Here is a 24,510-nt window from a genome sequence, read left to right as displayed (position 1 = left end):
TAATACAAGTACCATCAGTTGTAACATTATAACGTGTAAAACTGCACATGATTTCCAAGGCAGAGCCATAAATCTCGGGGCTGTGTAAAGGCTGCCAGAGCTAAGAACAGTGCATAGGTCTTTCACTCTGCTTGCCTCCAACCTGCTGTTTGGAGCAGTCCACTCATCAGCTCTATTAAATGCAGGGATCACATTTGGTAAAAGATATGCCTCAACCAAGCACCTACACATTTCCATGTCTTCGCGTGGGGGAGCTGAGCACTAGAGAGAGCTACACAGCAAGAACCACCGACCACCAGCTTCAAGCTGCGGCTAGCACTGATGTTTGAAATGCACACGTACATGATTTTTTTTGGCTGTGAACACAGTCTCGCCTCAAATAATTTGTTGCTCACAGTAAGAGGCATATTGAAGCAAACATTTGACATACATAGATCATCCCGGCCACCTGCGAAATGCATTAATTCCCAGCCTTTCTTCTGCGGTGGGGAAGACCTGCCCCAAGAGCTCTGACAAATGTCAGGTTTTCCTAGAGCTGCTGTAAGAGTCATTTATTTCTAAGTCCTATCTTCAGCAATTTGAACAGCCACTGAGCATATCCATTGCCTGTGATGATATGATACCGTTTCTTCAGCTGTCAAAGTCATTAGCAGAAATGACTGCCCGTTCTTCCCTCGCCATCATTATGTTACCAATCAGTTCATAGCACTGTGACCTGTGATTTTCTGTCAATACATTCTCTGGCCTCTCCAGTATATGAGACTGTCAGCGCACAAGAATGTTTAACTTGCACACATGTGAGATTTGATTTTGCATTAGCACATCCCTGGGATCTGCCAGGGAAAAACACCTCCTTTATGCAATGCGCACAGTGCCCTATTCCCCAGCACAGCGAAGTTCTCACGCAACTTACTGAATATCTCAGTTTTCCCAGGGTAACCTGGCTTGTGAGCTAATTACAAAATGCCCATTGGGAACTGTAAGTGTGCTACTACATAATGTTGCAACAATAAATCATTACTCTGTAGGAAGGATACAATCACAAGAAGACCCAAGCATCATGAGTTGGGTTTGCTTGGCACGGGTGGGCATTCGTTCTTTATTCTCTGCACATCCCTGAACACAACAAGGTCCTGGTTTATGGTTTCACAGGTGCCCTGGTAAAATAATCACATAATGATAAGGCTTACACCACCACAGTCACACTCCAAATTAATGTATGATCACCGAGACCGAAAAAAGCATACCCATCTATGACGCTGACCTACTGCTGCAGCAGGACTTCCTTTTTTCTTCACCAGCTTGTATAATTCAGTACCAAAGTCCTTGCGGTGTCTCTTTTTTTTTAGAGGAAATCCTCTTTTTCTTTTGGGGGTATCATTAACACTCAGTTTCACATCATCCTATGCAGCTGAGCAGGTCGGAGCAGAGGCAGCAGGACATTGTGCCCGGAATTGCTCTTCCCGGACAGTAAATAACTCAGTAGGAGCCAGAACAACTTCTGGAGGTGGGAGGCAAGAAACAGATATTTTGCAGGAAAAAGAAGGCAATTTGTCCCTGGTTTAATAGCCATCAAGCACAGAAATCCCAGTGCTACCCTGTTTATTCCCCTATTTGGCTATTGCACCCTAGGCACCCTCTTATTTAGCACCCTGGGTGAATCACTTAGTAGACCACACGAACCATGATGCCCTAGAAAAAAAAAATCCCAGTCACTCTTTATAAATAAATAACTGTATTTAACACTTCTCAGGCATTTATATCGAAGCGTTTTAACGCAGCAAGCTGGTCTGACTGTTTCACAGCTGGGTGACAGGAGCCAAGGGGGCAGAGAATGGTGCCGGGGCAGGAGACAAGCCCGTGAGCTGTTGTCTTTTGGACTGCCCTGCACCCCAGCAAACCTGAGGCACAGCCACGCGACCTTTCCCACCCACGCGCAGCGTCACGCTGCCTCCCATCCCGCGCTGCATGCACAGCCTCACCTGCAGCTCCCTGAAAGCGCCTGGAGACCCGGTTCCTCCGAAAATCCCCAGCCAAGCTCCCAAAACTGCAAGTGGCGTGGGGCCCCCTGCATTCCTTTAGGGAAAAAAAAAAGAAAGGACAGAGCTCGTTGCAGGGAGAGGAAAGCTTGGAAGCAGCTCCCCCCCCCCACCCTGCTGGCTCCTTTTTGTGGAGACGACCACAGGTGGCCCAGGCGTGCGGAGCAGGTAGCTCTTGGGGCACCCGCAGCCCACGGGGGCTGCACCAGTTCATGCTAACCGCGCTCCCCCCAGGCTCCGGCAATTTCAGCTCTATTAACGCTTCACGTTTCACACAGGTTTCCTGAGCAGAGTGGAAAGCCCAGGACTCCTCTGGCACCCTACCTCTTTTAAAGGCCATCTGCGGGGCTTCCTGGCGGTGGGGCTGGCACAGAGCCCCCCCCCCCACCCAGCCCCGCGGCCGCAGCCCGTCGAGGCTTGGGCGGGGGGGGACAGCGAGCTGCCGGCCCTGCGGCCGCCCAGCTCCACGCGCTCCCTCAGCGGGGTCCGACGGCTGGCGCCCCCGGGCCAGGCGGGCTCGTGGCCGCGCGGCCTCCCTCCCTCCATCCCTGCCTTGCCAGGGTGAGTGTGCGTAGCGGCTCAGCGCGGGGCTGTCGGGGGACTGCGGTCCACCACGGGGGAGGAGAGAGGCTCAGCCCCTTCCGAGGCGGCTATAAAGCCAGCGTACGCGCTTTCCCCCTGCGGCAGAGCAGTGCGCAGCGCAAGCCATGAGCACCTCGGGGGCCCCCGATGGCCCTGGGGTGGCGGCGGCGCTGCGGGCAGCCGTTCAGCCAGTGCTGCTGGCGTCATGCGCCGTGCTGCTGTGTGTCGAGGCCTGCCGCCGGGCCCGGGCTGCCCGAGGGGCCTCGGCGGGCAGCCGCAGCCCCCCGGGCCCCTTCGCCTGGCCCCTGGTGGGCAACGTGCTGCAGCTGGGCCGCCTGCCCCACCTGGCCTTTTGCCGCATGGCTCACCGCTACGGCAACATCTTCCAGCTCCGCCTGGGCCGCCGACGCGTGGTGGTGCTCAACGGCGAGGGGGCGATCCGCCGGGCGCTGGTGGGGCAGGGTGCTCGCTTCGCCGGCAGGCCGGACTTCCCCTCCTTCGAGCTGGTGTCAGGCGGGCGCAGCGTGGCCTTTGGGCAGCTCACGGCCCGCTGGCGGGCCCGCCGGCGCCTGGCCCATGCCGCCCTGCGGGCGTGCTCCACGGCAGACGCCCAGGGCCGGCGGGCCGTGGAGCAGCACGTGGCCAGCGAGGCACAGGACCTCGTCCAGCTCTTCCTGCGGCTCAGCCGGGGTGGCGCCTACTTTGAGCCCTGCCCCCTCTTCGTGGTGGCCAATGCCAATGTGATCTGTGCGCTGTGCTTTGGCCGCCGCTACAGCCACGACGACGGCGAGTTCCTGGCACTGCTGGGCCGCAACGACCGCTTTGGGCAGACAGTGGGTGCAGGCAGCCTGGTGGACGTGTTGCCCTGGCTCCAGCACTTCCCCAACCCCGTGCGCAGCGTCTTCCGCGACTTCCAGGCCCTCAACCAGGAACTGCACAGCTTCGTGTGCAAAAAGGTGGTGCAGCACCGCCACACCTTCAAGCCCGGCGTCATCCGTGACATCAGCGATGCCATGATTGCTGCAGTGGAGCATGGAGATGGGCCCCCCAACAGGCTCAGCCCTGACGATGTGGACGGTGCCATGACCGACATCTTCGGTGCGGGGCAGGACACCACATCCACAGCACTCTCCTGGGTCCTCCTGCTCCTGCTGAAGCACCCGCAGCTCCAGCGTGACCTCCAGGATGAGCTGGACCATGTGGTGGGGCGCACCCGGCTGCCCATGGCTGAGGATCGGCCCAGCCTGCCCCACCTGGAGGCCTTCATCTATGAGACACTGCGCTACAGCAGCTTCGTGCCCATCACCATCCCGCACGCCACCACAGCTGATGTGGAGCTGGATGGCTTCCACATCCCCAAGGACACCGTGGTCTTTGTCAACCAGTGGTCAGTCAACCATGACTGTCACAAGTGGCACGACCCCCAGCGCTTCGACCCCTCACGCTTCCTGGATGCGCAGCAGCACCTGGACCATGACCGCGCCCGCAGTGTTATGATCTTCTCAGCTGGCCAACGGCGCTGCATCGGTGACCAGCTCTCCAAGCTCCAGATCTTCCTCTTCACTGCCATCCTCCTCCACCAGTGCTCCTTCCATGCCAACCCGGCCGAGCACCTCACGATGGACTGCATCCATGGGCTCGCACTGAAACCGCTGCCCTTCACCATCACCGTGACGCAGAGACACCCCTCGCTGACCAACCCATGAACTGCCCATGCCTGCTGCCTGCAGAGCTCAGCCAAGCGGTCACTCTGCCTGCTGCAAGCAGGGTGCCCCTGCTGTAGGGTGCCCTGGGGAAGGTGAGGGCAGGGGGTGGTGGGTGCCTACTCCCTTGGCTCTGAGAGGGCGTCCCCTCAGCAGTGGGCAGCCCCGGAGGTCTGTGCTGGAGCCTGCTTTGCACGCAGGTGCGTTTTTCCATGATGCTTCCCCACACCTATTTGTAAGGCAAGTGGCAACGGCAGCGACTCCCCATAGTCCTTCAGCAATAAAAGCCTTTGACACAGCAACTGGCTCTGCTCCTTTTCTTTGGGGGGAGGCTGGAAGCATCATTCACACAGGGCCCAGGGCTTCCCTCCTTCCACGGGGGCAAGTGCAGCTCTCCTGGTACTCCCCAGTGCTGCGGCAGCCCTGGAGATCAGTAGTGATCACGCTGTGCTGCCACTATCTCTGCTGGAACAAGTGCCAGTTCCAGCGGGCCAGGACTTCCAGCTGAATCAGTATCATGGTGCAAAACTAAACCACATCCCACTCAGGGCGCACTAACAGGAGCGCTGCCTGCAGAGCAGAGGAGGGGGGTTTTTGGCTCAGGACTGAGCCCTGCTTTGACCAGGGCACCCAGGGAGACAGGCCAGCCAATCTCAGGAGAGCAGGGGGTTGGGAAACGGGAGCTCTGGGGAAAGGACCTGGCTGGGGATGGGGAACATGACAGGAGCACTCCCAGGACACACGGGAAGGTTATTAAATGGCTTTTCCTGTTGCCCCAGGCTGGAGCAAGGGGTAATTTGCTTCATCTGTTGCTGCAGAAGGCTGGAGTAAGAGATGCAGAGGAAATGCATTTGCCAACATCCAGAGAAGTCAAGCAAAAGCTAAGGGAGGCTGGGGGCGGGGGGAAGGGAGGAGTTGTCTTCTCACTGGAGTTTAAGAGTTTAAAGAACAGCTACCAGGGACAGTCTAGATAGACTTAATCCCACCTCAGGGTGGGGAGGCAGCCCCCTGGCCTCTCAAAATCCCTTCCAGACCTGCAGTTCTGCCCCAGTAATTTTAACCCATGAGCAGGCAGTGCCCAGATCTCCCTTTTCTGGTTTAGGTGCCCCAGGAGGCTCAGGTGGGTATTCAGGGTCCTTGCACAGCGTCGCATCCCTTCTCTGGGATAGAGAAACGGCTACATCTGCAGTCAGGAAAGCTCATCTCACCTGCCTAAAAGCCACATGCTGCAGAAGAATGAGTCTGTGTCATTTTCCATCTAAAGACATCCCTTGACAATCTGGCACTGGTTTTATCACTGTGCTCATGTACACCTGCCTTGGCCTGTCCTGGCAAATGTAAGGCACATAAAGATGGGCCCTATCCAGACTCTACAACTAATGCCTTCAGCATCTGTTCCCCAAACCCCTGGCTGGGGTGCAGCTGCCCTTTGAGGGCCCTCTTTTCCATGTCCAATACCATTTCCCCCAGGGCAATGCAGGGGACAACCAACAGACAAAGGTACTTCTCATTCTATAAGCCTCAGCCCAAAGTGAGAAAAGGTTTTGGAAAGCCAAAAGCTTACATAGGACTGCTTTCCTGAAATGGGACACGATACGTCTCCAAAGTCATGTTATTGCCCCAAAATTTAATTCTTGAATTACATCTGGCAGCACAACCTGCAATTGTAAAGAAATCCTCCTTTATTTGGCACAAAGAACTGAAGTCCCTCGTGTATCCACGAAGTAAATAATCACTCCTAGGTAACTATTACTACCTTGTATGCAGCTGACTTTATCGCACTTTCTTACCACGACTTTAAAATGCATCACTGAATTGCTAGTGCAGATAAACACATCCAACCTAAGTTAATAGAGGTGGCTTTACCTCAGGTTATCTTCATATTTATATGGTTTCCAAAAGGGAGGACAGAAACAGCCACAGAAAGCTACAACCGGGGAGATCTCAGCGCACCCAGCAGAAGTTTCAGAGGATGGTACAAATAACTTCCTAATGGCAGTAATTTACCAATAGTGAAAACTTCCTGCAGAGACCTTCACAATCAGTAAAGCTAGGCTTTCTTTTTATTTTATTTTATTTTATTTTATTTTATTTTATTTTAATTTATTTTATTTTATTTTTTTTTTTGTGGGAAGGGGAAGGAAACAATTTTCTTTCTGTTAAAATTATGCACAGAGGTAGGTGGGAAGGGACGTCTGGAGGTCTCTAGCTCATCCTCCGGCTGAAAGTAGGGCCAGCTAAAGCAGGTTGCCCAGCTTTGACTGTCTCTGAAGATGGAGACTCCACGACCTCTCTTGCCTTTCTCACAGCAATCTCCATGGGCTGCTAAAACCTGTGAGCACAAACAAGACAGTGTTCAACAAGAGTTTCATAAGACTAAGTTTTAAAAGGAAATGCAAGCTTTTGACTCCTCTCCATCTAGGTTTTGATACATATCTGCGTCCTGGTAGATAAAACCATTACTTGAGATGTCATAAAACAAACAAAAAAATTCCATCTTTCAGCATTATTTACTGCCCCATCAGAGTTTTGCCTATAATTTTCCACAGCACCATGGACAGTCATCTACAGCTTTTATAGTCCAGCTAGGGGCTCTTTGCATGAAACCTAACTCTGTCCTCCGGAGATGCTATTACAGACTTCTGTGCTCCTTTACTGGTAGCCAGTCTTTCCAATGAGGACAGCAGGCTAGTTATTTATTCAAGCTTATTTTACAGTTAAACTAAACTGGAGGAATGAATTTCAGAAGAGTTGCAAGGTCTTAGCCCACCTCTTTGAGTCATCTCAGAGAACGAGGATGCTTTCAAGTCCATCTTGCACTGCAATGCTTCCAGTGCCCCTATGGTTAACAGAGCCAACATGGCTACCATAACCTAATGGGAACTGTTATAAAGTAAAGGCATCAGCAGTAATTTGAGTCCAGCCCACCACATGAGATTCATGTCATGACACTGTGTAAACCCACAGTTCATCTGCATGTTGAACACCGTGTGCAGTTTTACTCCCCCTTTTTCTCCCCTGCAAAAAAGTGAAGATGACCCAAGGTGTGGAATTGCTCCTTTACAAGCAATGCCTACATAGACTAGTGCTCAGCAGGCTGGAAGAGAGAGTGCTAAAGAGATCCTGCTCTGTAAAATCCTGAGTGGCATGGAAAACACAAATAGGCAATTGTCTCTTCCAGTACAAGAATTAGGGGCACCAAAAACCCCGAGCACTTTGAAAGGTCAACGCAAAGGAGATGATGCTTCCTCACACAGCGTATGATGCGGATGGTGAAACTTCTTGCCACAGGATGCTCTGGTTGCCAAAAAAATGTGTTTAAACTAATTCTTGGAAGAAAATCCATATAGGGCTATTAAACACAAAGACACCACCACTCATCGAGAATACTAAAACCATAAGAAACTGGAGACTGTGAGAAGACGCTGAAGTATCGCTCTATGTGCCTCGTATTATACTTTTCCTTACACATGTGCAGCTGGCTGACACAGTAAGGCCACTCTTACATTCAGCCCCTTGTGCAGGCCCTCCCATTATTAAAATTAAACATTCTCGTGCTCTTTACATAACGAATACCAACAAGGAGGAAAAGGCTCTCGGCTGAAGTTGAGCGCGCTATTATTCACTTTCATGCTTCACCCTGAACTACTGCAGAGACCGCCGTGCCATCTATGGACGTAGCAAATGTAAATCGAGGCCACATGCACAGCGCAGTTCAACGGCCATGGGGTTATCCCTCCCTTGCTTGCAAAGCTGTGTTTCGGCATCTGGGTTTCCTTTTTAGCTCAAGAGTCTAGCCTGAATGAGGAGTGAAGAAAATCACTCAGCACCCGCCCTATGTATAAGCCATTTAAAGTTGGGGCTCTCCAAATCTTTATCTTGAAGATTTAGATGTACACATTTTATATGGAACAGAAATTGTTCCACTGCGCTAGCTTACAGCAATGCCTTGCAAAGGGTAGGACTGTAGCTCTTATTTCCGCAGGGGGAAATCTGCTTACGGTAACTACTCGGACGATTTTGCAATGCTTTGACCACCTCATTTTTCAAGTTTAGGGAAAGAGACGCTGCCAGGAAATATGATTTTTTTTTCTCTCTCTCCAATAGAAGCACAATGCTGGGAAATACGTTGTGTATTTACAGTCCCCTGTGTCCAAACCTCATTCCCGCTCCTCATCTAAGATTACAGCCGTCTTTGCAAATAGGCAGGTATTGCACAGCTTCCACTGTAGTTTAGCTACTGAAACTCTGGAGCATGCTCTCTGTTGCTCAGCAAAAGGCACACAAGCGAAATAACTGGCTGTAAAGCTAGACTTTTACTAAAAAGAAAAGCAACTAATCTAATCTTTTCCTCTGAAAAATTCACTGTAGATATGCAGACAAGCCAAGCAGGAATTCTGCAGAAATCTAGGAGCCTTTTGCTTCCCGTAAGCAATTCAATTATTAAAGCTTCATCCAAAAGGCATGCAGCTTTTACACAGGCAAGTTGACATGAGCCCAGTAAAGAAGAAACTGACTTTTGTTGTGGTATACATTTTAATGATGAGAACTCTCCCTAAATAGAGAAGGATCCTATATTATTTCATCCTCCTTCAGGGTCTTGAGCCACTCCAATTTTCACTTTTGGGAAGCAAAAAATTAAATACATCTTGTTAAGAGAACTAAATTTCTAGCTACATAAGCTGTTAAGGTCATGTTTTCATGTGTAACTGATGCTGCAATGTCTGCCTATGTGTGCAAAATCTGAAATTAATTCATATGTCAGGACCAACTCAGGTCTATAGCAAACTGATTTTGTCACAACTTGTTCCTTCATCTCTTTCTTCTCCCAATTTTGGCATCAATTTCCCCCCGTGATGAAAGTGTTTCCCTTAAGGTCAGCTTTATCTCTGATTTTAAAATGTGCTTTGCATACAGGACAATAGAAACAAAGTCAGATTATGTACATTTTATTTCTAGCGGTGTTTCAGTTGGAAAAAAACAGTTTATTGTAATATTCAGGAGATTTTGAAGTAGGCTTATGCTAAAGTAACTCAGAATAAAACAGTGACTGTTCACTCACATCAGCATAAAAGAAAAGTTAGTCAAAAATTACCGTAAAAACATGAGAGTATGCATATTGCATGCAAGCCTCCTACTTCAGGTTCTCTCTCCAACCAAGCAGGATCTGATCAGGTCAGTTTTTGCTAGGGAATTTCCAAGGCACATCAGGAAACTGCAAGTGTCATTGAACCAAAGAAATCTTGATTTAGAAGAAACCTCAAAGCCCGGGTGGGAGTGAGAATGATGACTGTCCCATTTCTTAGTAGAAAGTGATGTTGACGTTTCTATTCCAATACTGAGTAAGAACTTTCCCAGCACATCAGATGCATGGTCACAGCTCTGGCATGCTCTTTTTATTGGAAACCAACTACTTTACTGAACTTGTCTGCTTTTAAATCCCTTTCTCTGAATAGGCTATACTGTCCTAAGCCACAGGGCCAATACTCCTGTCCTCTCTTTTCTCTAAGACGTCCAAGTTGCTTAAGAACACTTTCTCAAACTTACTATCTTGTGCATGCTCTAAGCTGTTATTCACTTGATCATTAAGTTCTTAACACTCAAGCATTACAAAATTACATCTGAAAGTCCTTCACCAGTCAAAAACTTCTGATGGTCCAAGAGACAAACGAATCTATGCTAAACAATAGGACAGGATGAGGATAGGTACCTCATGTCCTTTCCTGACTCAGTTGCCTCAGTAGGTCACACCTTCCTTGGGGCTAAACCACACTGCCTGTGCCATAAGGCTCATCTCATAGAGCCCTGTTTTCTGCTTCCAGGGTCCTCTTTCTCTCTCCAAAGTAGGTGAGAAGAAGCCCTCCCTTATAAGTTACAGGTCCTGTTGTTAGGCTAATTACAATTCTCTATAGGGTGATCCAGTACAACTGGCACCCAGGCTGGCCAGCCTCTTCCCTCTGAGATAGCTGTCATGGTTTAACCATGCTCAACAGCTAGCCCTACATCTGCTTACTAGAATTTCACCTCAACAAGGAAATAAAAGGAAAGAGATTGCAAACAAGCTGACCACTACATATAGCCCTATTTCTACACCATAGAAAGTTGAAGCTGTCAAAGGGGTACTTACTAATGCTCAGAGGGCCATCTTCTGAGTGAGAACTTCCCCTGTTGTGTCTTCTGTGTGGGGGAGAAAGGCCAAATATGGCCTTTTGGATAATGAAGGCAGAACACACTACTCACACCTGGTCACAACTGATTATACACATTTATTTAAAAATAACTTCCCTTGGAGTACATCATTTACCACCATGTGTGGCTAGATTACTTTGGTGCCTTTAAAAAAAATGTAAGTACCAGTCAATATATTTACATACAAAATCTGCTACAGGTGTAACCCACATTATTTTATATAAAACATTGATACATAAACAATAATGTTATATGTTATTTCCCCATACTTTCCTATTGTATTTGTCATACTGTACATGCATATAAATACAATGACATTGTATAGACAAATTTTCTCCTGGTGGTTGGATTTCTTCACCTACAAATGTATTGACATAAAGAGCAAGATATCAACACAAACAGACCTTAAAACTTAACCAGTAACTTAAAACAGACCCACTTTCTCCCTGGATTATGAATACTTTATTTCAAACAGAACAGCACTGTGAGGATAAATTGGTTAGGCAGCTTCAATTATTCTTTAATATAGTAACTTAACCACAGGTAGGTATGCTTTAAAAATAAGACAAGACTAGCTCCAGATAACTATCATCTCTCACCCTGTGATAATACTTGAAGAACGGCTTCTAAAGTAAGCAGGGCAAAGAGCCTTTTTACCAAAGTTGTACTATACAAATCTGTAACTTCTTGTGGTCCTGGAATGTACACAGTGCAGGCATCTTCAGGAAATTCACATTATACGCTAGGAGCGGTCAGTAAAGTATGTGCAAATTTAAAAAAAAAGTATTGATTTCTGTGTTGTCTCAAAGCTATTCAAGTGCATTCCCCTTGTGAACAGGAGTGGCTTCCCTCGTTGCCATCCTTCCTAACATGCATTAAAAGAGCCTAAGGAAAGGAGGCTTCATATTTTATTGCTTACAAAAAAAAAATTAACATTAAAAAAAAATTCCAAGCATTGTTGATCAGGAAGTGTTGAATTACACAGCCTTGCCTTACCTCCACATCAACTGGAAAACTATACTATCAGAATTATGTTCACTAATCACATTCTTATTCATAGCAAGCAAGAAAAAAGAAAACTAAAAAGGTTCATTTGATCATTATGTCATAACTTCCTGGAGATCAGAACGGAAACAGCAAAATATAGCTTTATCTGTACTTGAAAGGGTCTGCAGGTTCTGGCACCTCCTTTCATCAGGTTTCTAGAGATGCATTAAATAGGTTCCTGCAGATACATCAGACTAGAAAAATATCTGTTAAATGCAAATCTCCACCCTAGCCATTTAAGCAGATGCTGTGCCTCCACAGGAAGTCTTTCCGGTATGAACACCAGAATAACAGACCTCGAAACTTCAGATTCCCTAAGGAAGGGACAAGACCACACACATAAAGGACAAATGGAAGTGGAATGCCAGACCTTATTCTTCTAACCCAAAATTGAAGTCTTTTTTTTTTTTTTTTTTAAATACAAAGTGAAGTAGGCAATCAAATGGCATAGACCTTTAAGTATTCACAGAAGTTTGTGCCCTTGCAAAATAATCTAAGAAGTAACATCAACTGAAAAGAATTAACACAATTTAATTATCACCCTATCCTCTATGGAAGCACATACTTTTACTCAAAGATAGAAAGGATTCTGGTCACAGTCCCATATGCCTTACATAAATCTTTTGAGGTGTTTCATCAAACACTTTCTCTCCCCATGAAGAAACTTACTTAATTGTCTGTCAGCAAGAAAAACAAAATTTGGGTCTAATTCCAGAATATGCTTTGTTTAGCTGGTAACTCAAAGCATTTTTCTTGTGTGAACTTTTACCAAAGGCTCCTTGTTTGGAGAGGTGCTTCAGACTGATAAGTCACCTTGGCAAGAGATCAATTAATAACATTGTTTCCTCATTCACACCCCTTCTAAAGTTAACGGGAGTAGTGCCTTCATCCTAAACAACATAAGCGGGATGCACCCACATGAAAAATTCTAACCTAACCCAATACAAAATCCAAAGCAGTAAGTAAAAGGAAGAACAAATCAGCAACTCTTCTCAAACCTACTTCGTCTACGCTGACTGGCAGTCTCTAATTTTAATTAGAGACATTAAAAAAATAAATAGACATTAAAAAAAAAACCTGAAAGTCAAACTAAAATATAAGTTGTTGGAAACAGAGAGAGAAAACTACTACCAGAAAATACATAACTGAAAGACTCCTCAGAACAGTTTAATGTTTTGACAAGTTAAAGAACGGCTGAAGGCTTGCACTTGTTTGCAAATAAGTAAAGCTACTATCCCTTGGTATTGTAAATATTTCTTTTCCCACTCCGCCTATTACATATGCTGAAACCTTTTACTTTTAGAAGAAGGCAATGTTTAAACAACACATAGTAGCAAACATGATTTATTAATATCACCCTAGAAGTTGCTGGTAGGGAAGGGTACCTGAGTACCCTGCTACTTTTAAGCGTATCACAAGAACCCCTCATTCAGCAACTGTTTTGTTTTGTGAGCTGTTATCAGTTCTCTCCAGGTAAACACCTGCAAACCTTCTGTGAAAGGATCAAGTAGCTGATCGTCCTCTTTTGGAAATCAGTGCTGAGAATGTGGATTTCACATCTGGATTTTTTTTGGTTTAAGCAACCAAAAAGAAAAATTAAAATCTTGTGCAAATATTTAAAGACCAGGTGTTCAGAAAACCCATATGGCCATCCACTGGGAAATACTCAAAACAAGAGATTCATATAATGTTCTCATATCAAGCAAGACAGACAGCCTGATCATTCCATTGAATGAACTAAAAAGAGCAGCATACATTAAGTATTGAAGAGTTCTGCAGTTAAGATCTAGTGTCCACTGATCAGGAAGGGAGCTTTGCCCCCCAAAATTGTGATCATTAAGCCTGTTGGAATTCAGCACTCCATTTAAGGCATCAATTTTTAATAGTTTCAGACAAATAAAGCTAATTCTGCATTTGCTTGGATCTCACAAGACAGTTCAGCCTCAAAATTTTCAAGGGGTTATTTTGGACAAAAACCTAACTAAAAAGTGCCAATTCTAGAAAATGAGAAGTTTCTGAGCTTGACTTTGGTGCGCATTTGCCCTTCAATTTTATTTGCATGAAGTAGAAGAGCTATAATCCTAATACATACATATAACCAACTTAAAAGGCAATTGAGAAATGTTTTACTCTCACGCTTTACTCTTTTACTTCATAGCAAAATTAAACATGATACAATATTACAAAATGCAACAAATCATAAAAAATAAGCATCAAGTTGCCTGCTCGCTGCAGCTTAGGGAAATTACTGAATGCAGTTTTTGTTTCAACATATTTTTCAGTGGACAGCACAGCTGACCTTTGTTTTGATACCTAGAACCTGTCAGAACAAACATCAATTGTCAGCTTTATTTTTTCCAGTGTCATCGTGTTAGTCAGCAAGAACATTACATTGAACTGTCAGTTCTACCACAAAATATTTCTTTTCCTGTAACAAACATGTCATTGATAAATAACTGCTTTTCAAACTAAGCTAGTACATCTAAACCATAGCAGCATAGTTCAGAGGAACACACAGAGCTTCCACGCTCATTTGAGTGAAAAGAGTAACATCACTGGGAGGAAGTCCTCAAGTTTAAAATCTTATTACTTATTTCTCCAATGAAAGTAATGTTTCTCTTAAAAATAGATTTCATATTGTGAAGGAACTCTCATTGTTGCCTTGACAGTAACTCATTACAGCGAGCAGCACTGGTTTCTGCTCAATGGAAAACCAGCAGGCAATTAGGTATGCTTGGAAATGAACAACAGGAGCGCGTTTTCAATACCATCATCAATATTGTCATAGTAAGGAAGAAAGGGCTGACAACTCACTTTTCTAAGGCATTGTAGTCTTTTTTTTTTTTTTTGGTAGTTATCTTTATCAGAGTGTCCCTACTCATTCGAGTCAATATGCTGAGGGAGGTAAGAACATCCCACTGCCTTCAGTGCATCAGGCTGATTTAAAAAAAAAAAACAACAAAAAAACAAAAAAATCCCACAATGGTAGACAGACCACTGATCACAATGGCTCTAAACTTTATCTCGCTGAAACATTCTATGCAAATGACATGTAATCAGTTATTTCAATTGATTACATTAATATAGTATATTAAGGAAAAGACAAAATAGTTAATCAGAAAAAATCTTCGCTGAAGACTCCCTCAGGAATCAGATAAGAGAGCTCACCATCAAGTTCAGGTTGGCATGTAAAAAGCAATTGCATTTCCCAAATGGCATCCTTGTGACAGCTTGTTACGTGTGCAGAATTTGTGCAATAAATTTTTTTCAAAGTTTACATTAAATGAATGTGAAAAACAGAATCATGTAGAAGATAATCAGAAGCTAATGAATACAATTAGCTAATCTAATTCTTAAATCAAAAATATCCAGTGCTGTAAGAAGGGAATCAGACAATCAAAAATTTTATCTGATTAAATTCTATCAAGATCTTTTCCTGGAACTGCTGATGAGACTGCCATGCATTTTTCCCTCTTGTAAACTCTTGTGGCTTATCCATGAAGTGCAATCAAATTGGTCAGGATCGTGAAATCCCTTTAACTGGAATTTTACTGTCTGTGTAGTATCAAATGTAATGAGCTCTTAAATACTTATTCTTCCCAGATTAACTGCATCTCCTCAAGTTCTCTCTTGCTTTCGGCATCCTGGAAATGCAATAAAATAACTGATAAATATGCAGCCTAACTTAAAGAATTAGAAAAGACAGCTGAATTTCCTTTTTCTTCTCCAACCCCATAACAGGCTTTAAATACCTCTTCCACCCCTCCATCTCTTCTGAACGGTTCTTTTTATGTACATTACTGAACACTATTGTACATTCTGAATATGACCGTCTTTGATGTCTATTTATGTTTTCCCCAAGAATTAAAGAGAGTTTTCCTTATGTTTCCTTTTAAGAAAAGAAATGAGAATTAGAGTAGCAAAATTCTATCCTTTGCTCTGTCACTGACTTTCTTATGCTGGTGAAGTTCCTTATTTCTTGCTTCTCTATATGATGGAAGTTATTAGACTCCCTCTTTGAGATGAAGAGAACTAATGTTTGCAAATACTTAAGCTGTTAAAGTCACTTAAATATTGGCTTCCTTACTAGACTCCCATTTTTTGAAAAAAAGAGAATGGAGTGTTCATGCCTTTCTGCCCCTAGCTTTCTCCCAGTCTTTCCTGAAAATCTCAGTGCTTTTCTGATTAAGTTCTTATGCTTCTAGGTATAGGTGTATCTATAGGTATATATAGGCATTTCTTGCTCTTTTGGAAAAAGGTTCTGTTTCTATTTATCAAATATACCATTCTAACTCTGTTTAGAGAGATTTCCAATCAGTCTACGGTGAGGAAGCTACTTATTTGGCAGAGCTAGGATATTTCCTTCTGGAAGAAGGAAATTCTGCTTGATACCTTGGCTTCCCTAGATTTGCCAGGATACAGTAGCCAAGTAATTTATGTAGTACTGGGTAGTGCCCTGCAGGTGGTAGCACAGGCAAATCAGCATGCCACCAGATGGTTGGCTGAGACTCGCATACTTGTGAGGCTCAACAGAAAACTTTCAGTGTAGCAACACAAAGACTAATTATGGCCTTAAAAACTGAGTATCATGAAAATGCTGCACATGTTTATAATGCAGCTTTACATCCAAAATGTTTATTCTGTCTGACTAAGGATGAAGGAGTAAATTCTGGAGGACCGGTTTACATTACTTCACTTGCATTTTTCATGATAATGCAAAGAGCATCTGATTAAAACCAAAAGCTGCGGTGTTTTTAATCAGTTTCTAACTGGCAGTGATTTGCTGGCACCTTCTGTACAGTTTTGGCTTAACAGGAAATAAAAAGTGCAAAAAAGAACTCCCAGTTGGGAAATACTGTCACACAGCGCTTTCTAAAACACAATACAGTCTATTTTTCATAACCTTGGGAAAGTAATGGAACAGCTGGAATATCCTAGGTAAAAAACAAACAAACAATAAACCCACAGATGCTGGGCAGCACACAGCAGAAACATCCAATCAGTTCCAGCCTACAGGAGCCTAGAAGCTGATTTGGCACCAGTGCAGTCAAATCTAGGCTGCTCCTCCAAAGCCACACAGGTAATCAGAGCAAGTAACACAGCACTGCAGCCCGAAGACAACCACTTAGCTTAAGTACGCCCGACTGAATTAAGCGGGCTACATACAACAGTGCCTAAACTAAAAAACCTTCCTCAAAAATGGCACACTGGGCAGCATGCTGCAGGTGCTCAGCAGTTTTGCAGAAATGCCATTTTGTGTGTTGCAGTTAAGACCTGCTGATTTTGTGCAGGGCATTCAGATGCATCTATAACCTGACCCTAGAAGCAGCACCAGAGTATTTGCATGGTGTTGTGCTGGACTTCTAAGCCCTGTTAGAGTCTACCTGGTTTGAAGGAAGTCAGTCTGGGTCTGTCTACGTGTCTGGAATGGTTGATAGGAAGTCCAGATAAACCACTCCACTCATCAACCCTCTGCCATCAGTTAAGTATGTTTCTTGGAAATTCCAGGAGCTGCTGAGTGAAAGCAATATGATTCTTTACACATTTTAATCACTGTCCATTTGGAACAGCAACAGTGAACTGGCTTCACTGTTGCCATTCAATCAGAAACAGTGACATAGTTTAGAATCACATCAAATTTAACTGCCAGCTGTGAGGACAGACAACATTGGTGCCTCCTTTTAAGGGAATCCTAAAGACTACTGCAGCCTCAGTTAACTTGCATTTGCAGCCACGTCACTCACAGGACGACTGATTTATGAATCCAGAAGCCCAGGGAACCCTGTGCCAGGACAGACTAACAGCAGGCTATCTGTGAGCTCTGTAAAATTAGGAATTTAGATTTTGAGTCTCAGCGCAAGTCAGCACTTCCAAATTCACAGCAGTGCCCCATTTCTACTTCAAGGCTTTCAAGTTTCCTGTTGTAATATCAGGATCCGATATAGGTGTGACAGCAAGGAACCTGGGATTCTAAAGTAGAGCAGATCACATCTTGGAGTGCTCTAGGCTCAAGGACTTGAAAAGCAGAGCTTTCCAACAGCTTATATTGACAAGGATACCAGGGGAGTTTCAACATAACAGAAGTTCAAACTCCCCATATTTCCATATAGCTATTTTTGCTTGGAAAAGTTCTGACCGGCTATAACGTTAATACAAGACAAAGAGTTCGTGACTTGCCTTTGGATTCCAAGCTGAATTTGAAATACTGGCAAAATCATGTAGAGGACAGATGAGGTCATTTAAGCCTACTAAGTAAACTAAGTAAAGTCACGAAAAATGGTGAAACTTCTACCTTTTACCTTCTACTTCTACCTTTTAAGCATTCATACTACATATAGTTTCAAGGCTTCTGGCATTTCCTGCAGTATCTTTCATTCACAAAGAATTAGAAACACTATCATATGATGGAATAGTAGATTTTCCTTTTTTCTTTTCGCTGGTTTTCTTTGGGGTGAGGGGGTTGCTTTTTTGATGGGAGATTTTAAGGTCTCCCTCTGATTTTCACCATGCCATTCTTGCATAGCTACTTTTTAGAGTGTTGCGACACTTTAAACAGGAGAGCGAGAAATAACCATACAGAAAGGGAAAAATATGTCTTTCTAAGTTTGAGAGAAAACGTTTTCTAAATTTCATAATGCTAGTAAATAACATGTTACATAGAATGACTACACTGTATTTTAGTATTTTTTTGGCCAACTTTCTGCCTTTTTGTTTGCAATAGCTGCTACATTATCCACAGTGGATATATTCTCAATTACTTAATATTTTTCATTATTTTGCTGACTGGCTTTAGGCACTCTGATAGTAGGTCCAAAGGAAAGGGAAGTCCATGCTAAGGAACAAATTCCAATAAAGCTTGGGCTTGCAACCTGGAACTTCTTTTAGAAGACTACTTTATCTCTGAAACCAAAAGTAGCTCACCATCAACCTGTGGTTACTGCACTTTTTTCAAAAGAAGTATCTTAAATTTCTGGACCTGTTCTACTTTTGGTGAAATAGACTCGTAACACTCATCAATATAATTTGGCTTTTAAACTTGTAAGGGAATTGTCTTTCCATTTTCTAAGAGCAGAGTGGAAGTATACACAGAGGAAATTTTAGCTTCAGCTCAAAGTGACAGATATGAACCACTGAAAGACTGGAGTATGGAGAAGTCTACATCTTTAATTGTTTACACCTAATTCAGAGTATCTAAAGTAGCCTGATAAGGTTTTAAAGTGACTATCATTCAACTTAATTTTATTAATTAACACATTATTTTAATGCAAATTGACCCTCAACCTTAAATTATCCGACTGGGATTTCCAAATTTTCTCCATGATCATTTTTGCCACTTTAGCACATATATGGAAGATTTTACATAATCTCATTTGATGCGATGGGTCAAAAGTATACAACATAAAATTAATTTTGGCTTATTTTCTTGGAAAATAATCATATTCCACTGTCAGTAAAACAAAACAGCAGTGATTGCTACCTCCTTAGTATTAACTGGCAGCTCTGAAGCAAGATTCATCCAGAGAAGAGCTGCAGAGTTATTCCCCAGGTCCCTGTAACACTGTAAAGAAAAAAATGACAACATGAGAGGAGTTAAAGAAGAGATAGCAGACAGGAAAAAGTAACTGAGCAATTACAGAAGGCACCTAGCAACTGACAAAAAGCACTACTACTACCTTTTAAGCATTCATACCACATAGTTTCAAGGCTTCTGGCATTTCCTGCAGTATCTTTCATTCACAAAGAATTATAAACACTATCACATGATGGAACAGTAGATTTTCCTTTTTTCTTTTCGTTGGTTTTCTTTGGGGCAAGGGGGTTGCTTTTTTGATGGGAGATTTTAAGGTCTCCCTCTGATTTTCACCATTTCCCCTGGTCCATTTTTATTCCACTTACACGGTCATTATTCCTTGTATCATTTTCATCACGAAACCTCAATACAGTCAGCACATCATTTAATGAAGCTCTTTGCTTCCCTAGGCCTTTGAAAACGAGGTCCAATTGCAAGCACTGTATAATATATCATTTACAGGTCTCTGAGGTTTCACAATAGGCATGAAACATTCTTTTTTGGCTTGAAGTCTTCTCCAACACGACAGATACAGTTATCCCTCTAGCACAGGAAAGCCTCATGGTTTTTTGATGCCTAGCGAGTCATGGAAGCATTTTGGAACTGTGAAATAAGCATGTTAACAGGAAATTGCTGCTAAAAAAGATCAGCAGAAAAGGTTAAGCACGCTTGTAATTACCATAAAAATATTATATATTCCTTCAACGCAAACAAAAAGATCTTCAGAGCTCCAGCTTCAGACCAGTACATTCACTGTTAATTTAATCACCTCTTAAGGCTGCCATCTGTGCTGGCAAAACAGAAACATACAGTATACTTTACTTTTTCCCCCCATGATCCTCTTCCTGCACATAGCTTAGAAATTCAAGATGGTGGTGAGATTAAACCTCTAGCCTGTTGCTTACAAGTCACCATTGCCACTTTATATAAAATTTTATCTGTTAAAAACAAAGGACACTCCACAGGACTACTTAAAGGCAAAATCCTGCCAAAAAGTGATTTTTTAATACATCTGCACTAGATAATTTGCCCTTTCTTAAAAAAGGCATGTTGTTAACTTATAAAATGTTGCTTCTGGATGGAGTAATTTAAGATAGTTGGATGAGTGCTATGTACATGTAAAATGTTATGTATATAAAAATTTTAATAGAAATATTTCTTATCCTAGAAGCATATGACTGAAGTAAATAAAGCAACAACTCTAGTGAGAGAGGTGAGTGGTTACCTTGGCAATGTATACTCTTCCTGCTTTGGAAAATCCCGGGCTCAGCTCCTCAACCTACAAAGAACAGAGAGGAGGGTGGGTCAGGGCAGAGGAAAGCAGACATGAGGCTATACAAAGGACACAGTTTAAACATTTAATGCCTATATCAAGTTTGTTACATCTCTTTAGAAAAAATTACTTAAATTAGACCAGTAAACCCCACTCTAAGTATACAAATCTGTTTAAGAATTTTACATAGGTGAGCTTGACTTGGTTAGTAAAGTCCTCAGATTCTCATAAAGTGCCTGTGATTCACTGAACAACATTCATAACAGAAAGTCAAGGTTATGAAGCCAAGCATTCAGAAGCTAAGAGAAACTCAGAACCATGATCGCCTGTGCAACTACTCTATTTTTCATCTCCTTGCCAAATCGGTCTCATCCATTTTGCCTTCTCCTGAACATATGGTGCCAAAGCTCAGGAATCTTTCCCAAATTTTCTATTTTCCACTTCCTACTTACTATTTCCCAGTTTCTAATGACTAATGCCCTTCTGCTTTCTCCCCTTCATCTCAGTTCTAGTCATCACTCTCCAAGCACCTTTGTTCAGCATGTTAACTACTATCACCCTTTGGTTTGACCTTATCCCATCTGCATTCAAATTAAATGTCCTCTACCGAGACGCCTGAGCCCATTAAGGGAAGCACTGAGAACATATGAGAGATAATGTCCCTGTCTTGAGGGCTGTTTTCTGGACTTAGACCTAGTTCAGCCTGTGACCACCCCAGAGCTGCAATTTTCAGGAAGACCTCCATTCCTCTGAAGCACACTAACTGTGGCTGAAAGCTGAGATGAACTCTGCTGAGCACATGCGAACTGCACTTTTCAAGGGTATAACTAGCTTCCAGAGGGATGCTTTTGTATCCTTTTAAAATTCTCTCCATATTTGACCAAAGCTAAATGGCAGAAAAGTTCAAGTTCCTGTTTCAAATCACAGGGCCACTACAATTTATCAACAAAAATTACGATTTTTTTTTATTCCTATGGACAGAAACAGAACACTTTGCCTCAAACCTACTCTGAAATGATTTAATGCTTTTTGGCTGAAATTTTCAAAAGGATATAGCCTCAGGCAGACACCTATCACAAGCTTTCATCTCAATTACATTTTGGCAAATTATATGCAACTGAGAATAGTGTGATATTCTCTGACACTTAGAAAAACTGCTGGCCCAATCAACAATTTCTGAAGTGACAGGGTAATTTATTTCTGTAACACTTCATCAGCAGCATTCAAGAGTAGTTCTCACAAACACAGCCAAAACCCATCTGTTCACATCGTGTAGACTCTAGCAACGAGCAAGAGCTATATGCTCCCAAATGTGTTTCAGGTCATGTCTTAAATACTTTTTCATCAACGGGAAGGAAAAGAAAAAAGGATATCTAGAGGGTAGGATTCCTACATCTTAGCAAGTACTGCATAGAAGTACATAAGCAATGCGTCTCTGAAAGCTTAAAGAAGTCAGGTTTAAAAGTTCCAGTTGAGAACCTTGACCTAATAAGACAGCCTTCTTATAACAAAAACCTCCGAGAGAAATAAAAAAGGGAGAATGTTAGGCATATCTATGCAAGTTTTGCCACGGATGAGTTCAAACAGCTCTCGCAGACCACAGAAGGAGTACAGACCATAGGCATTTAAATATCAAGCACTGTATCATTCCTTTTGGCAGTTTATAAATGGAAAGACAAAATCCTCAGAACATTTCAGATCTAGTTCTGAGGTCTTCAGAATGCTTTTTTATGTCAGTTTATTCTGAAATTTTTGCTTTCACCAGCTTTTCCTCCTCAGATTCTAGTCAATGGAGATATATCATAGGGTATTTGGAGACCGTTGAGTTTAAGTAGAACATAGGTACTCAAATTCCACACTTGTGATCATATTCGTCAGTTGAGTGATTCCCTTGCTTATCAGATTTCAGTACCCTTAAAAAGTTTTGCAGTGCATCTTGTACAGTGGCTGTAGGAGGGGCTTCAAACAAAGCAGCAGCAGTCTTTTTTTCAAGCCATCCCAGATGGGAAACCTGCCAAAAAAAAAAAAAGATGAAGCTATCAAACCTACCATACACAGAAAGCATATGCAAAAGCATACAAAGACAATGAACTATCCAGTTTTATGTAGCTATCTCACAGAACTGAGAGAAAGCCAAAAGTCATGATAGTGTCAGCAGATTCTGATCAAGTATACAAGTCCAGCTATAGAATTAAACCTGATTTGCTTGTTCTTGTCCCTAGCTCATACTACAAGTCACATTTTGCATACATCAGCAGCCACATGCAGAACACTGCAAATAAGATTTGTCTTTACAATTGGATATTGCCACAGTGCAACAGTGTGGGTGGTCTAAAATCCAAAACTACCTTATTGCAATCCTACCAGTTCCTGGCAGTTCTCACCTATGCATCAGAGCAAACTCACACACATAGCCATCCTGTCTCCCAGATTAAATCTTTCACAAGAACATGTCCTCACCATACAAAGACCCCTTAAAAGAGACAGGCTAAAGCCTTCCCCCTAACACATATTCATACTTTGAGTAGGTACCTATTATAACCATTCCATGAAATCTTACTGTCCTGCTCCCAGCTCCTCTCTAATAAAAAGCTCTGAGATTCCAGCAAAGGAAAGAAAGCATACAACTGTAACTTCTGATAATACCTTCTTCACTTAGCACTGTATAACTCACAATATGCAGAATACCAGGAGTACTAACATATTTCTACGTATATCTGCCTTTGTCTTGTAGCTTCTGCAGCTATAAGAGTAGTAAGGCTGAGCAGGAAGTAAACAACAGAATAAGGAGCTAAGAGCTTCCACTAGATTAACTAGTAATTACTTATGTCAATTATCTCAGCCACAATCTCTGCAATGTGATTTCATTTTTGACAGCAGCAAAGAACTTTCAAATTGTATAAACTGAAAAGTAGATAGTTACTGCAAACTCTTATTTCTTTTTATAGGCACTAAATCTGACTTATGGTATTTGACTCCAAGCCTTTCCTTGACAAGAATGCCAAGAATTAGAAGGCAGCTGGCACGATTCTTCCAATACCTCCGATTCCTCTGCTCTTGCTGCAGAAAGTAACGCATGCAAAGGATTAGACAGATACACTTTATTATGCAGAAGCTCTCACCAGCCCTGATATATGCTTGATCACATCCATATGTGCTTAAAGGATTGAAGGTAGTTTGTTTTTACTGAGTAAAGCATGGGAAACAGTAAAAAGCATGAGCTAGTTTGCAGCTAGTGCTTTTCCTGTACCATTCTTTGCCATTCCACCTCTCTTGCTCCCTGCAATGAATAAGAAGCTAAGTCTGGAGTTCTAGAGGGTTTGGGTCTCCTCTTTTTGGCAGTTCAGAAATAATACTTTTAGCAAACCGCTGCCATCTGGTAAAGAGACAAAAAAAGGAGAAGATGGAGGAGCAGAATGGTGGAAATAAATAAATGAAACAGCAAAAAAGTCAGTAACTCTTAATCTGTTCAACTGAGGTACAGGAAATACTTTAAAAGACTTTTGTTGATTCAAGGACAAAAGTACTATAACAGCAATGACCTTGCCAATATGAAGCAGCACTCTTCGTGCCAGAGCTTTAAAAAGCTTCAGCAGGGTTTCAGTACCACAGACCTTTCTTTACCTTCTAAGCTTTTGATCATTAGTACAGAGCAACACATGGAAAACGCACTCAGCAAGCATTTGTCCTGATTACCAACTAAGCATTTCAATAGTATTCTCTCTCACTAATGTGGAACCTGAGCTCACATAAACGGTCATTAAAATCCTCTACCAGTCTAGGACTTCAAGTGGTAACACAGTATGAAGGTAATAATTTTAGGTTTAGCAGGAGGAAGATAAGAAGGAGATGGACTGCCTAAAACTTCTCAATTACAATTAAGAAAAAAAACTTAGATGGAAAGATGAGACAAATTCTGAATGAGACACTGTCCTGGCATACGTTTCATAGTACTTTTAAAACAGTGAACATTAGCCTTTACAGTATTAGAGGTTTCTGAATGCAGTATACTTACAGTATTCCTATCATCAATGGGCTGTTCTTGGCATTGTTTCAGGACTGAAATGAAGAATTTCTAGACCCCACACAAGTATAACTTTTAAGCTA

At 42.9% G+C, this 24,510-nt stretch overlaps 1 protein-coding gene and 1 pseudogene across 4 annotated transcripts in view; one reads left to right on the top strand and one right to left on the bottom strand.

The window, feature by feature from the left end:
• Positions 1-2,725: 2,725 nt before the first annotated feature.
• Positions 2,726-4,618, top strand: LOC104148731 (cytochrome P450 1B1 pseudogene; annotated as a pseudogene).
• A 7,358-nt stretch (positions 4,619-11,976) lies between these two features.
• Positions 11,977-24,510, bottom strand: part of RMDN3 (regulator of microtubule dynamics 3) — a 57,125-nt gene continuing 44,591 nt past the window's right edge. For 2 of the 4 annotated variants that reach the window (XM_068944277.1, XM_068944276.1), the window contains exons 9-12: positions 22,316-22,414; positions 20,356-20,409; positions 19,038-19,118; positions 11,977-15,204 (exon numbers count right to left, since the gene is read on the bottom strand). In XM_068944277.1, coding sequence (XP_068800378.1) covers positions 15,151-15,204; positions 19,038-19,118; positions 20,356-20,409; positions 22,316-22,414 — 288 coding nt within the window. In that variant the 3' untranslated portion in view covers positions 11,977-15,150. Of the gene's footprint in view, positions 15,205-16,944; positions 17,075-19,037; positions 19,119-19,740; positions 19,916-20,355; positions 20,410-22,315; positions 22,415-24,510 lie in introns of those variants that run through there. The other 2 variants (XR_011141226.1, XM_068944278.1) reach the window with 2 other exon arrangements.

The sequence above is a fragment of the Struthio camelus genome, chromosome 5, assembly GCF_040807025.1.
Source record: "Struthio camelus isolate bStrCam1 chromosome 5, bStrCam1.hap1, whole genome shotgun sequence".
NCBI lineage: Eukaryota > Metazoa > Chordata > Aves > Struthioniformes > Struthionidae > Struthio > Struthio camelus.
The sequence above is the reverse complement of the archived record's forward strand: the minus strand, read 5'-3'. Positions and strand labels throughout refer to the sequence as shown.